The sequence below is a fragment of the Schistocerca cancellata genome, chromosome 8 (genome assembly GCF_023864275.1).
Source record: "Schistocerca cancellata isolate TAMUIC-IGC-003103 chromosome 8, iqSchCanc2.1, whole genome shotgun sequence".
In the NCBI taxonomy this organism is placed as follows: Eukaryota; Metazoa; Arthropoda; class Insecta; order Orthoptera; family Acrididae; genus Schistocerca; species Schistocerca cancellata.
Genome location: NC_064633.1, coordinates 345,182,737 through 345,195,869, shown reverse-complemented (window position 1 = coordinate 345,195,869; position 13,133 = coordinate 345,182,737). Strand labels below are relative to the sequence as shown.

The following is a 13,133-nucleotide window of genomic DNA, read 5'->3' as shown; positions in this document are numbered from 1 at the left end:
AGGCTGGATTCGAACCTGCGACCGTAGCAGCAGCGCGGTTCCGGGCGGAAGCGCCTAGAACCTCTCGGCCACAGCGGCCGGCTGTGAGTCGACAACTAAGTGCCACCCTAAGGACTGGAGTAGGGCCGGACGAGACAGCGTCCTCAGCAGTGAGGCGCGGTTCTCAGCCGCTCAGTGTTTCGTCTGCCGGCAGGCTGACGCCGTCGTACGCGGCGACTGTGGCGCTGGCGTCGACGCTGGCCCCGCACGCCGGCCGCGGGCCGCTGTGGACTCGGCTGCTGGGCTGGGACCGGCGCGCCTGCCGCAGCCACTGGTGGGCCAACATGCTCTACGTCAACAACTACGTGCACGCCGACGACACGGTGAGTCCTCCAGCAGCACACCTCTTCTCTGCCCTGTCCATCTCTCCGACTTTTCCTCTCATTCGACCTCGTCCCTTACATGTGTGTCATCTCTGTGGTTTACACTCCACCTGGAGTTTCTTTCTTTTGCTGACTGCTACAACTCTCCACTAACAATAGAAGTAAACGCCCCACGGTTCACCGGTTTTGATCATCTTCGTACGACTGAAGAGCGGGAATGGAAAACATTCTAAGGGCCAAATCTTACATTTGTTTACGGAATCAAAAATAATGTATCTCTTTTTGTACACGACTTACACTGCCGGGGAAAAAAAATTACTTCCCCCTCTTAGTGGTTTCCAATTCGCTCAAGATTTATTTTTGCAACAGTGCACATGGAATACATTCAATGATTACATTTACAGATCAATAATACAAGCGGTACCAATTAATGACCCATGCTGAAACACCCATATTACTATGTGGTGTAACCTCTACGGGGACTGACATTGACTTCCACTGTGAGAATTAAGAGTCGGTCAGAACAGGGACTACAACCCGCACGTGCAACACCTCTGGATTCGGGAGATCCGAGCAATTCATCAAATCCTGGATTCGGGGGCGCCATATGGGCACAATCCATATTCATCTTAAGGCCGATTTACACACTTTCACTATATGTCCCGTTCTGCCACAGAAGTAGTATTTGGTGCGGTGGTAACAGAACACTTGCCATGGGTGCATTATAAAACAATTGCTGCGTGAGAATAACCGTCGTGGCTGTCACACACCTGCAGGAAGTTTGCGGCTCAGTTTGGTGTGAAGGCCATGGTTGCAGTTGGGACCCGCGAGTTGGGCTGGCAACAAACACTTGTTCAAAAACCATAGTAACAGGGAGGCAAATCTGCAGCGTGGGCGGTAACTCAGAAGTCCATCTAGCGACTGGAATTGGATCACGTTCAGGAGTAGGGAAGCTGCGTAAGATTGTTTACGTTTAGAATTGCCATACTGGAAACGGCAGTCTCTGGACAAACCCTGTAATCTGGCCATCCACTTCCTATAAGATCGTCCGTTGAGAGGGCGAAGGCTAAAAAACTAACCGTGCGCTGCTGAGCATCACCTGTGTTGGAATGGCAGAGGCGCCATCTGGAAACCTTTCACCAGTGCATCAATGCGGGACAACCGGTTGGAATGTTCCGGACTGGATGTGGTGATGGCAGCCATCTTCTAGACCATTGCGTGCGTGTTCTGTGGTATGTTCTGGACCAATGTCATTACCTGTGTAGTAATATCCAGTCTGTTAGACATTTTGGAAAGAAGAATCGGTACCAAAATCTTCACAATATATGAGTCACACGCACACAAACATTGCCTACAAGGTGGACAGAATATATGGACAACACTCAGTTCATAGAAAAATATTTCGTCGTCACTTACTATATACTGCATCAGTGGATGCACCAAGAGAACACAGCCCAGGTAAGCGGCGTAGATGAGGTTTATTACACTGAAGAGCCAAAGAAACTGGTGCTCTTGTCTAATATCGTGTAGGGCCCCACCGAGCATGCAGAAGTGCCGGAATATGACACGACATAAACTCAACTAATGTCTGAAGTAGTGCTGGAGGGAACTGACTCCATGAATCCTGCAGGGCTGTCCAAAAATTCGTATGAGTACGAGAGAATGGAGATCTCTTCTGAACATCACGTTGCAAGGCATGCCAAATATGCTCAATAATGCTCAATAATGCTCATGTCTGGGGAGTTTGGTGGCCACTGGAAGTGTTTAATCTCAGAAGAGTGTTCCTGAAGCGAATCTGTAAGAATTCTGGACGTGTGGGGTGTCGCATTGTCCTGCTGGAAATGCCCAAGTCCGTCGGAATGTACACTGGACCTGAATGGATGAAGGTGATCAGACAGGATTTTTACCTACGTGCTGCCTGTCTGAGTCGTATCTAGACGTATCAGAGGTCCCGCATCACTCCAACTGCACACGCCCCACACCATTAGAGATCCTCCAACAGCTTGAGCAGTCCCCTGCTGACATGCAGGGTCCATGAGGTTGTCTCCATACCCGTACACGTCCATCCGCTCGATACAATTAGAAAAGAGACTCGTCCGACTAGGCAATATGTTTCCAGTCATCAATAATCCAATTTCGCTGTTGACTGGCCCAGGTGACGCGTAAAGCTTTGTATCGTGCAGTCATCAAGGGTATACGAGTGGGCTTTCAACTCCGAGAGCCCATGTCTAGGTATTTCATTGAATGGTTCGCACGCTGACACTTGTTGATGGCCCAGCATTGAAATCTGCAGCAATTTGTCTCACTTAAATCTTGATAACCTGCCATTGCAGCAGCAGTAACCGATCTAACAACTGCGCCAGACATTTGTTTTCTTATATAGGCTTTGCGACCACAGCGCCGTATTCTGCCTGTTTACATTTCTCTGTATTTGAATACGCATGTCTATACCAGTTTCTTTGGTGCTTCAGTAGCTCATACAGTAACGCAAAAGAGTCCACCAAAATAGTGGGCTCAGTTAACGATTTAACAATTGCAAATTTTAGGGAAAGCTTGCTACAGTTAGACTGTAATGAGGTATAAAGGGAATCTGACACTAATTTAAAATTTTACCTATTTCATGAAACCTTTGTGAGTACATTTGAAAACAATTTCCCTAGGAAAACAGTGAAACCATCTGAAAATCCGTGGCTTACTAAAAGGATAAAAATATCTTTAAACAGAAGAGGGAAATATATGTTATAGCTAGAAGGAGTAATGATCTAGAAACGGTCAAACATTATAAGAACTACTGCGCTGTATTAAGAAAAGTTATTAAAAAGTCCAGAAGTATGTGCATTATGTCTGACCTTAACAGCTCTAATAATAAAATTATAACAATTTGGAATATTGTTAAAAGGGAAACCAGGCATCCGAGAGCACAAAAAGACTGTATTTCTTTGAAACTCAATCAGAAGTTTGTTAACAAAAACTCAGAAGTAGAAAATATTTTTAATAATCATTTTTAACTGTTGTAGAGAAAATATGATCCAGTTGTTCATTATAAAATGCAAGGGTGTATATGGAAGAGGCAATACTTAAGCAATTTGATAAAACTGAATTTCAACCACCTCTCTAATTGAAATCAGGAAAATAATAAAGTCATTCAAAAGTAATAGCTCGCATGGAACTGATGGTATTTCCAAAAGCGTACTAAAAGCTCGTCCCCAACAGACAAGTAGGATTCTCAGCCACATATGTAGTAGCTCACGGAAACATGCTATTTTTTTGGGTAGACTGAAATATGCTATTGTTAAACCACTGCATAAAAAAGGGGATAAGTCTGATGCTAAAACCTACCACACAATCTAATTTATCCAAAATTCTTGAAAAAATAATGTATTCAAGAGTGGCTTCACATATTTGTAAAAATGAAGTACTAACAAAACGTCAGTTTGATTTTCAGAAAGGTTTTTCAACAGAAAATGCTATATGTGCCTTCACTGATCAAGTATAAAATGCTCTGAATGACCGAACATCACCCATTGGGATTTTTTGTGATCTGTCAAAGGCTTTTGACAGTGTGAATCATGAAATTCTTGTGCATAAGCTTTAGTATTTTAGCATGAATGAGACAGTGCTTAAATGGTTTAATTCATATGTAACTGGAAGAATGCAGAAGGTTGAAATAAAGAGTACAGATAGTCTGCAACAATCAGCAGAGTCCTCTGACTGGGGAGGTATCAAGAATGGTGGCTGACATGGTTCAGTCTTGGATCCCTTATTGTCCTTACTATATTAATGACTTGCCACTTTATATTCATGAAGATGTGAAGCTAGTTCTTTTTGCTGATGATACAAGTAGAGCAATCACAGCCAACAAACAAAATTAGCTAAGGGAATTTCAATTAATGTTTTTCAGAAAATTGTTAAGCGGTTCTCTGCTAACGGAGTCCCCCTAAATATTGAGAAAACAGTATATACAGTTCTATACCATAAACGGCATAACACTGTTGATAAATATAGACTTTGAACAGAAGTCTGTTGCTAAGGCAGAATATTCAAAATTTCTGGGAGTGTGCATTGATGATAAACTGAATCAGAAGAAACACATTGATCATCTGCTGCAACGCTTACGTTCAGCTGCTTATGCTATTAGTGTTATTGCAAATTTTGGTGATAAAAAATATCAGTAAATTAGCTACTACGCCTGTTTTCATTCACTGCTTTCATACGGTATCATATTTTGGGGTAATTCATCATTAAGGAAAAAGTATTCATTGCACAAAAGCATGTAATCAGAATAATAGCTGGAGCGTACTCAAGATCAACTTGCAAACATTAATTCAAGGAACTCCGGATATTCACAGTACCTTCGCAATACATATATTCACTAATGAAATTTGTAGCCGGCCGAAGTGGCCGTGCGGTTACAGGCGCTGCAGTCTGGAACCGCAAGACCGCTACGGTCGCAGGTTCGAATCCTGCCTCGGGCATGGATGTTTGTGATGTCCTTAGGTTAGTTAGGTTTAACTAGTTCTAAGTTCTAGGGGACTAATGACCTCAGCAGTTGAGTCCCATAGTGCTCAGAGCCATTTGATCCATTTTGAATGAAATTTGTAATTAATTCGCTTTCGCTACCGCTTTTATCCCGCATTGTGCGCAGGGTCAGCAGGGTTAAGTACGGATTTGGCATGGTTAACTGTAAGGGGTGGCCGGATGCCCTTCCTGCCGCCCCCCATACCCCCCAGGACGGAATTAGTGTACCCCAGCTGTCTGCGTCAAGTGTAAATCTTGAAATAGTGTGAATGTGTTTCAAATGTCTGCGAGTGGAGACCAGCCCGTATTCACCTAGTAGGATGTGGAAAACCACCTAAAAACCACATCGAGGATGGCCAGCACACCAGCCGTCCTCGTTAAGCCACCGGGCGAATTCGATCCAAGGCCAGCGCACCTATCGGAGTCCAGGAAGCACTGCGTTAGCACTCTCGGCTACCCTGGCGGGTATGAAATTTGTTATTAATAACCCACCCCAATTCAAAAATAACAGCAAAATGCATACCTACGAGACTAGAAGAAAGGATGATCTTCACTATTCTGGGCTAAACCTGACATTGGCACAGAAAGGGGTGAATTATGCGGCCACAAAATTTGTTGGTCATTTACCAAATAGCATTAAGAGTCTGACAAATAACCAACCAGCATTTAAAAACAAATTAAAAGAATTTCCGAGTGACAACTTCTTCTAGTCAATAGATGAATCTTTAGACATGAACTAATAATTATAAGAAAAAAGAATATGTCGTGTAAAAATTTTTTTGTTGAATTGACACATTGCACATCATTACGAAATGTCGTATTCATGATCTCCGAAACAAGTATTAACGTAACGTGATGTTGTTTCCAGTGCCTGCTGCACACGTGGTACCTGGCTACGGACACGCAGCTGTTCACGGTGTTCCTGGTGGTGCTGGCGGCGGTGTGGCGCTGGCCACGGGGCGCGCCCCACCTGCTGGCCGCCTGTGCTGCCCTCTCCTGCCTCGTGCCGGCGCTCGCTGCCTACTTCCTCCAGCTGGACCCCACGCTGCTCAGTCTGCCAGAGTGAGTTTTTAGATTAGATTAGATTAGATTAATTATTCACTCCATAGACCCATAAAAGAGGGAATACTCCTGGGTGTGGAACATGTCAGATAAGCACATTACAAAAATGAAATTAGAAAAACTTGAGTTTCATTAATTTTAATGATCCTCAGTCAATAAACAGTAAAATTATGTACATGAATTAAATTTAAACTTCTAATATTTACAGGTTTAATAGTTACATCTGCTTTCATTAAATGCATCATTCAGGCATTTGCTAGTTTCTTGGCTATTACAACCAAGTATTGTCAAAAATTAAAGTAAATTATTCATTTCAGTGATCCTCAGTTAAGAACAGTCAGATTATGTACAAGATTTAAAATTAAACTTACACTATTTACAGACTTAAGACTTACATCTGCTTTCCATACATCCATCATTCGCACAGTAGGTAGTTACTTGGCTGTTAAACCGAGTATTGTCAAAAATTAAAGTATAATAAATTTTCATTAAAATGGTCTACTGCACTTGTTGAGAAACTCATGGATGCAATAGAAGGAATTGGCCACCAAAAATTCTTTTAAATTATGTTTAAATTGTGCCTTGTCTGAAAACTAAACTCTTAATGGTTGCGAGTGACTTATTGAAAATATGCGTTGCTTTATACTGGACTCCTTTCTGGACAAGAGTAAGTGATTTTAAATCTTTATGTATATTGTTCTTTTTTCTAGCATGGATACTATGTACTAAGCAGTTAGTTGGAAAAAGAGATGTATTATTTACAACAAACTTCATTAAGGAATAAATATACTGGGAAGATGTGGTTAATATGCCCAATTATTTGAACAGGTATCGATATGATGTTCTTGGATTTACACTTCTCATTACTCTTATTATACGCTTCTGTACTCTAAAAATTTTTTCTCTGTTTGTGGAGTTATCCCAAAATATGATACCATACGACATAATGGAGTGAAAAAAAAGCAAAATATGCCAGTTTTTTTATATTTATATCTTCTGTGATGTCACAGCCAGACACCACACTTGCTAGGTGGTAGCTTTAAATCGGCCGCTGTCCATTAGTACATGTCGGACCCGCGTGTCGCCACTGTCAGTAATTGCAGACCGAGCGCCACCACACGGCAGGTCTAGAGAGACGTACTAACACTCGCCCCAGTTGTACGACGACTTTGCTAGCGACTACACTGACGAAGCCTTTCTCTCATTTGCCGAGAGATAGTTAGAATAGCCTTCAGCTAAGTCCATGGCTACGACCTAGCAAGGCGCCATTAACCCTTTCTATAGAGAGTCTCACTTGTATCATCAAGAATCCTGTATACAAATGATGGAGTAAAGTTAAGTATTCTAGCAGCTACGTACTTTTCTTTATAGCATTCATAACGTATCTTGTTCCAGACCTCACGCCCGTCTACGTTAGCTTATAGCGTGCATTTCGGCCTCCTCTATCTACAAGGTGTTGGCACATTTGCCAACACATCATCTTCTATGTCTGACATCATTCGCATTGCAAACACAGACTTGTTTAGGCGCTTTAGCAGTTCGTTAGTATGTTGCTCCCAACTGAATTTATTATCAAGTTGTAATCCCAAGAATTTTACACTCTCAACTTTTCCTATTTCCATGTTACCATATTTTATACAAACACCAGAAGGAAATCGCTTGGAAGTTCTGAACTGCCTATAGTGTGTCTTTTCAAAGTTTAATGATAGTGAATTGGCTATGAACCACTTATTAATGTCAGTAAACATTTGACTAGCTGCCCTTTCTAAATTTATATTTTATTTACTATTTATTGCAATGTTTGTATCATCTGCAAATATGACAACCTTGGCATCTGGTAATGTAACAGATGACAGGTCATTAATATACACAAGAAACAGTAGTGGACCTAGTATGGAACCTTGGGGAACACCACATGTAATTTCTTCCCAGTCAGATGATGTCTGATTGCCTACTGCTGAAGTGTTACGTAATGACACTCTTTGTTTTCTATTAGTAAGATATGACTGAAACCAATTTGCAGCACTACCAGTAACACCATAATATTTTAATTAATAATAAGTATGAGTCAACTCTTCTTCTCCCACTGCTCAAAATTCCTTCCTCTTACATCGCCAGACTGCACCTATCAAGTCTACCCCTTGTTAAAATATATGTGCAAAAACAAAAACTATGTATGTGTTTGGGGTAAACATTTTTATTTTTCGATATAGTCTCCTTTTAGACTTATACACTTCGTCCAACGCTGTTCTAATTTGTGATCGCTTCCGAATAATAAGAATTGTCCAAGTCTGCAAAACAGCTATCAGTTGCTGCAATCACCTCTTCGTTTGAATAAAATCTTTGTCCCGCCGGCCATTTCTTCAAATTGGGGAACAAATAATAGTCCGAGAGAGCCAAGTCTGGAGAATAGGGGGGATGCGAAACGAGTTGGAATCACATTTCCAATAATTTTGCGACCACATCTGCTGAGGTGTGTGATGGTGCATTGTCGTGATGGAAGAGGACTTTTTTGCGGTCCAATCGCTGGCGTTTTTCTTGCAGCTCGGTTTTCAAACGGACCAATAACGATGAATAATATGCACCTGTAATAGCTTTACCCTTTTCCAGATAGTCGATGAGTATTATCCCTCGCGAATCCCAAAAGACAGTTGCCATAACCTTTCCGGCCGAAGAAATGGTCTTCGCCTTTTTGGTGCTGATTCTCCCTTGGTAACCCATTGTTTAGATTGTTGTCTGGTCTCAGGAGTATAGTAATGTATCCATGTTTCATCAAGAGTGACGAAACGACTCTTTAAGTCCTGTGGATTCTTCCTGAACAGCTGCAAACCATCCTTGCAACACTTCACACGATTCCGTTTTTCGTCAAGCGTGAGCAATCGCGGAACTCGTCTTGCGCATAGCTTTCTCATGGCTAAATGTTTATGCAAAATACACTCCTGGAAATGGAAAAAAGAACACATTGACACCGGTGTGTCAGACCCACCATACTTGCTCCGGACACTGCGAGAGGGCTGTACAAGCAATGATCACACGCACGGCACAGCGGACACACCAGGAACCGCGGTGTTGGCCGTCGAATGGCGCTAGCTGCGCAGCATTTGTACACCGCCGCCGTCAGTGTCAGCCAGTTTGCCGTGGCATACGGAGCTCCATCGCAGTATTTAACACTGGTAGCATGCCGCGACAGCGTGGACGTGAACCGTATGTGCAGTTGACGGACTTTGAGCGAGGGCGTAGAGTGGGCATGCGGGAGGCCGGGTGGACGTACCGCCGAATTGCTCAACACGTGGGGCGTGAGGTCTCCACAGTACATCGATGTTGTCGCCAGTGGTCGGCGGAAGGTGCACGTGCCCGTCGACCTGGGAACGGACCGCAGCGACGCACGGATGCACGCCAAGACCGTAGGATCCTACGCAGTGCCGTAGGGGACCGCACCGCCACTTCCCAGCAAATTAGGGACACTGTTGCTCCTGGGGTATCGGCGAGGACCATTCGCAACCGTCTCCATGAAGCTGGGCTACGGTCCCGCACACCGTTAGGCCGTCTTCCGCTCACGCCCCAACATCGTGCAGCCCGCCTCCAGTGGTGTCGCGACAGGCGTGAATGGAGGGACGAATGGAGACGTGTCGTCTTCAGCGATGAGAGTCGCTTCTGCCTTGGTGCCAATGATGGTCGTATGCGTGTTTGGCGCCGTGCAGGTGAGCGCCACAATCAGGACTGCATACGACCGAGGCACACAGGGCCAACATCCGGCATCACGGTGTGGGGAGCGATCTCCTACACTGGCCGTACACCACTGGTGATCGTCGAGGGGACACTGAATAGTGTACGGTACATCCAAACCGTCATCGAACCCATCGTTCTACCATTCCTAGACCGGCAAGGGAACTTGCTGTTCCAACAGGACAATGCACGTCCGCATGTATCCCGTGCCACCCAACGTGCTCTAGAAGGTGTAAGTCAACTACCCTGGCCAGCAAGATCTCCGGATCTGTCCCCCATTGAGCATGTTTGGGACTGGATGAAGCGTCGTCTCACGCGGTCTGCACGTCCAGCACGAACGCTGGTCCAACTGAGGCGCCAGGTGGAAATGGCACGGCAAGCCGTTCCACAGGACTATATCCAGCATCTCTACGATCGTCTCCATGGGAGAATAGCAGTCTGCATTGCTGCGAAATGTGGATATACACTGTACTAGTGCCGACATTGTGCATGCTCTGTTGCCTGTGCCTATGTGCCTGTGGTTCTGTCAGTGTGATCATATGATGTATCTGACCTCAGGAATGTGTCAATAAAGTTTCCCCTTCCTGGGACAATGAATTCACGGTGTTCTTATTTCAATTTCCAGGAGTGTATTATGTACCCTTTCATTCGAGATGCCCACAGCAGTAGCAATCCCACGCACTTTAACTCTTCTGTCACCCATCACCATATCATGGATATAATCAGAGCGTCCAGAACGTTCCGCATTACTTGTGCCGATATGGCCACTCCTAAAATTTTGAAACCACTTATAAACTGTTCTAATCGAAGGTGCAGAGTCACCGTAATGTTTATCAAGCTTCTCTTTAGTCCCTGAGGCGTTTTGCCTTTCATAAAGTAATGTTTAATCACCACACTTCGTTTTTTTGACTATCACTCGACTTCCTTGATTCACACGAATGCCAAACACAAAGAAATAGACCAACATGGCTGAAACTTGGTGTGAATTCTTTCCAAAGATGCTACTAACCAAACATGACCTCGATACGCGCCGGTGCTGGCATCTCTCGGAGTTTGCACGGACTTTTCAAACGCCCCTCGTAAGTAATCTGTGTATATTTTAAAAGTGTTGTTGTATACATGTTCCACATCTCCTAAACCACTGGATCGATTCCAACCAAACTTGGTACACATGTCACATACTGTCTGGATGGAACCACTGAGGGGGTAAGAGTCACCTAACTATCAAATCAGTGGGTTGGGGATGGAAAAGAAGTGTAGCTCATGATGTGCAAACAGTCAGACAACACTAAGGTGACAAAAGTCATGGGATACCTCCTAATATTGTGTCAGGCTTCCTTTGGCCCGGTGTAGTGCAGCAACTCGACGTGGCATGTACTCGACAAGTCGTTGGAAGTCCCCTGCAGAAATACTGAGTTATGCTCCTCTATAGCCATCCACAATTGCAATAGTGTTGTTGGTGCACGAGCTGATCTCTTGATTATGTCCCATAAATATTTGATGGGATTCACGTCGGGCGATGTGGGTGGCCAAATTATTCGCACGATTTGTCCAGAATGTTCTTCAAACCAATAGCAAACAATTGTGGCCCAGTAGCATGATGTTTTGTCATCCATAAAAATGCTATCGTTGTTTGGGTACATGAAGTTCAAGAGCAGTTGCAAATGGTCTCCAAGTAGCCGAAGGTAACCATTTCCAGTCAATGATCGGTTCATTCCTTGCAAACACAGCCCACGCCATTATGAAGTCACCACCAACTTGCACAGTGCCTTGTTGACAGTTTCGGCCCTTCGTGGGATCAACGCCACATTCGTATTCGACCACAAGTTCTTACTAAATGAAATCAGGACTCATCTGCTCAGGTCACGGTATTCCAGTCGTCTAGGGTCCAACCGATATGGTCAGGAGCCCACGAGAGGCGCTGCAGCGATATCGTGCTTCCACAGACCATTAACGCCAAATTTCGCCGCACTGTCGTAAAGGATACGTTGTACGTCCTACATTGATTTCTGCGGTCCGCCCCGATAGCTGAGTGGTCAGCGTGAAAGATTGCCGTCTTACGGCCCCGGGTTCGATCCCCGGCTGGGTCGAGGAATTTTCTCCGCTCAGGGATTGGGTGTCGTGTTGTCTTCATCATCATTTCATCCCCATCCGGCGCGCAGGTCGCCCAGTGTGGCGTCGAATGTAGTAAGACATGCACCACGGCGGCCGGACCTGCCCCGCAAGTGGCCTCCCGGCCAATGTCGCCAAATGCTCATTTCCAATGATTTCTGCGGTTATTTCACGCATTGCTGCTAATCTGTTAGCGCTCACAACTCTACGCAAACGCCGCTACTCTCTCTCGTTAAGTGAAGCGCGTCGGGCGCTGCACTGTCCGTGCTGAGAGCTAATGCCTGGAATTTGGTATTCTCCGCACGCTCTTGATATTGCGGATCTGGGAGTATTGAATTCCCTAACGATTTTCGAAACGGATGTTCCATGCGCCAACTACTATTACGTGTACCAAGTCCGTTCATTCCCATCATGCGGCCATAATCACGTAGGAAACCTTTTCACTTGAATCACCTGAGTACAAATGACAGCTCCGCCAATGCGCTAGCCGTTTATACATTGTGTGCGCGATACTACCCAATACTGCCACCATCTGTATATGTGCATATCGCTATGCCATGACTTTTGTTACTTCATTGTACATTCCTCCAGTATTTGAGAATGAGAGCACTTAGTAATTTGCAAAAAACGTTACACATAATTTCAAACCTTTGAAAGCATTTCTCTCTGACAACAAAAAAACGTCCGGCCGCTGTGGCCGAGCGGTTCTAGGCGCTTCAGTCCGGAACCACGCTGCTGCAGTCGCAGGTTCGAATCCTGCCTCGGGCATGGATGTGTGTGATGTCCTTAGGTTAGTTAGGTTTAAGTAGTTTTAAGTCAAGGGGACCGACGACCTCAGATATTAAGTCCCATAGTGCTCAGAGCCATTTGAACCATTTGAACAACAAAATGCCGGCAGTAAAAATGATTATTACTTACTACAGTTTCGCTGTTCGTGCAGTAAAGCTACCGTGTCAGGTATGACCTGTTCACTTATTACTTCTTTACTAATAGCTCTATTCGCAACACATTTTGCAAACAGTACTCACATATACCACTAAATGTACCTCCAAAATTATATCATTGTACGACACATAGTTCAGGAGATATGACGTCATAAACACTGAGATGCGTCAAAAAGTGGCGCATCATGTATGACGTTTTAACTAGTTGCTTCTTTACTACAGACTCTATTAGCACATTTCGCAGACAGTGGCCACATATACCACTGGATGTACCTGCAAAATGACGCAAATCTCTTAAGTAATGACGTCATAACTGCGTGAAAACGGAACTCCAGGACGAAATTCGCTAGAACTACAGGTGAAATATGTGTACAAATAAGTGTAAAATACGTTAAATATATGTGATATA

General features: G+C 44.3%; 1 protein-coding gene across 1 annotated transcript in view; it reads left to right on the top strand.

Annotated features, from left to right (window-relative positions):
• LOC126095564 (nose resistant to fluoxetine protein 6-like) overlaps positions 1 to 13,133 on the top strand; it is a 586,153-nt gene that overhangs the window by 476,334 nt on the left and 96,686 nt on the right. Inside the window, exons 8-9 of the mRNA XM_049910342.1 lie at positions 194 to 362; positions 5,749 to 5,942. Coding sequence (XP_049766299.1) covers positions 194 to 362; positions 5,749 to 5,942 — 363 coding nt within the window. The remainder of the gene's footprint in view (positions 1 to 193; positions 363 to 5,748; positions 5,943 to 13,133) is intronic.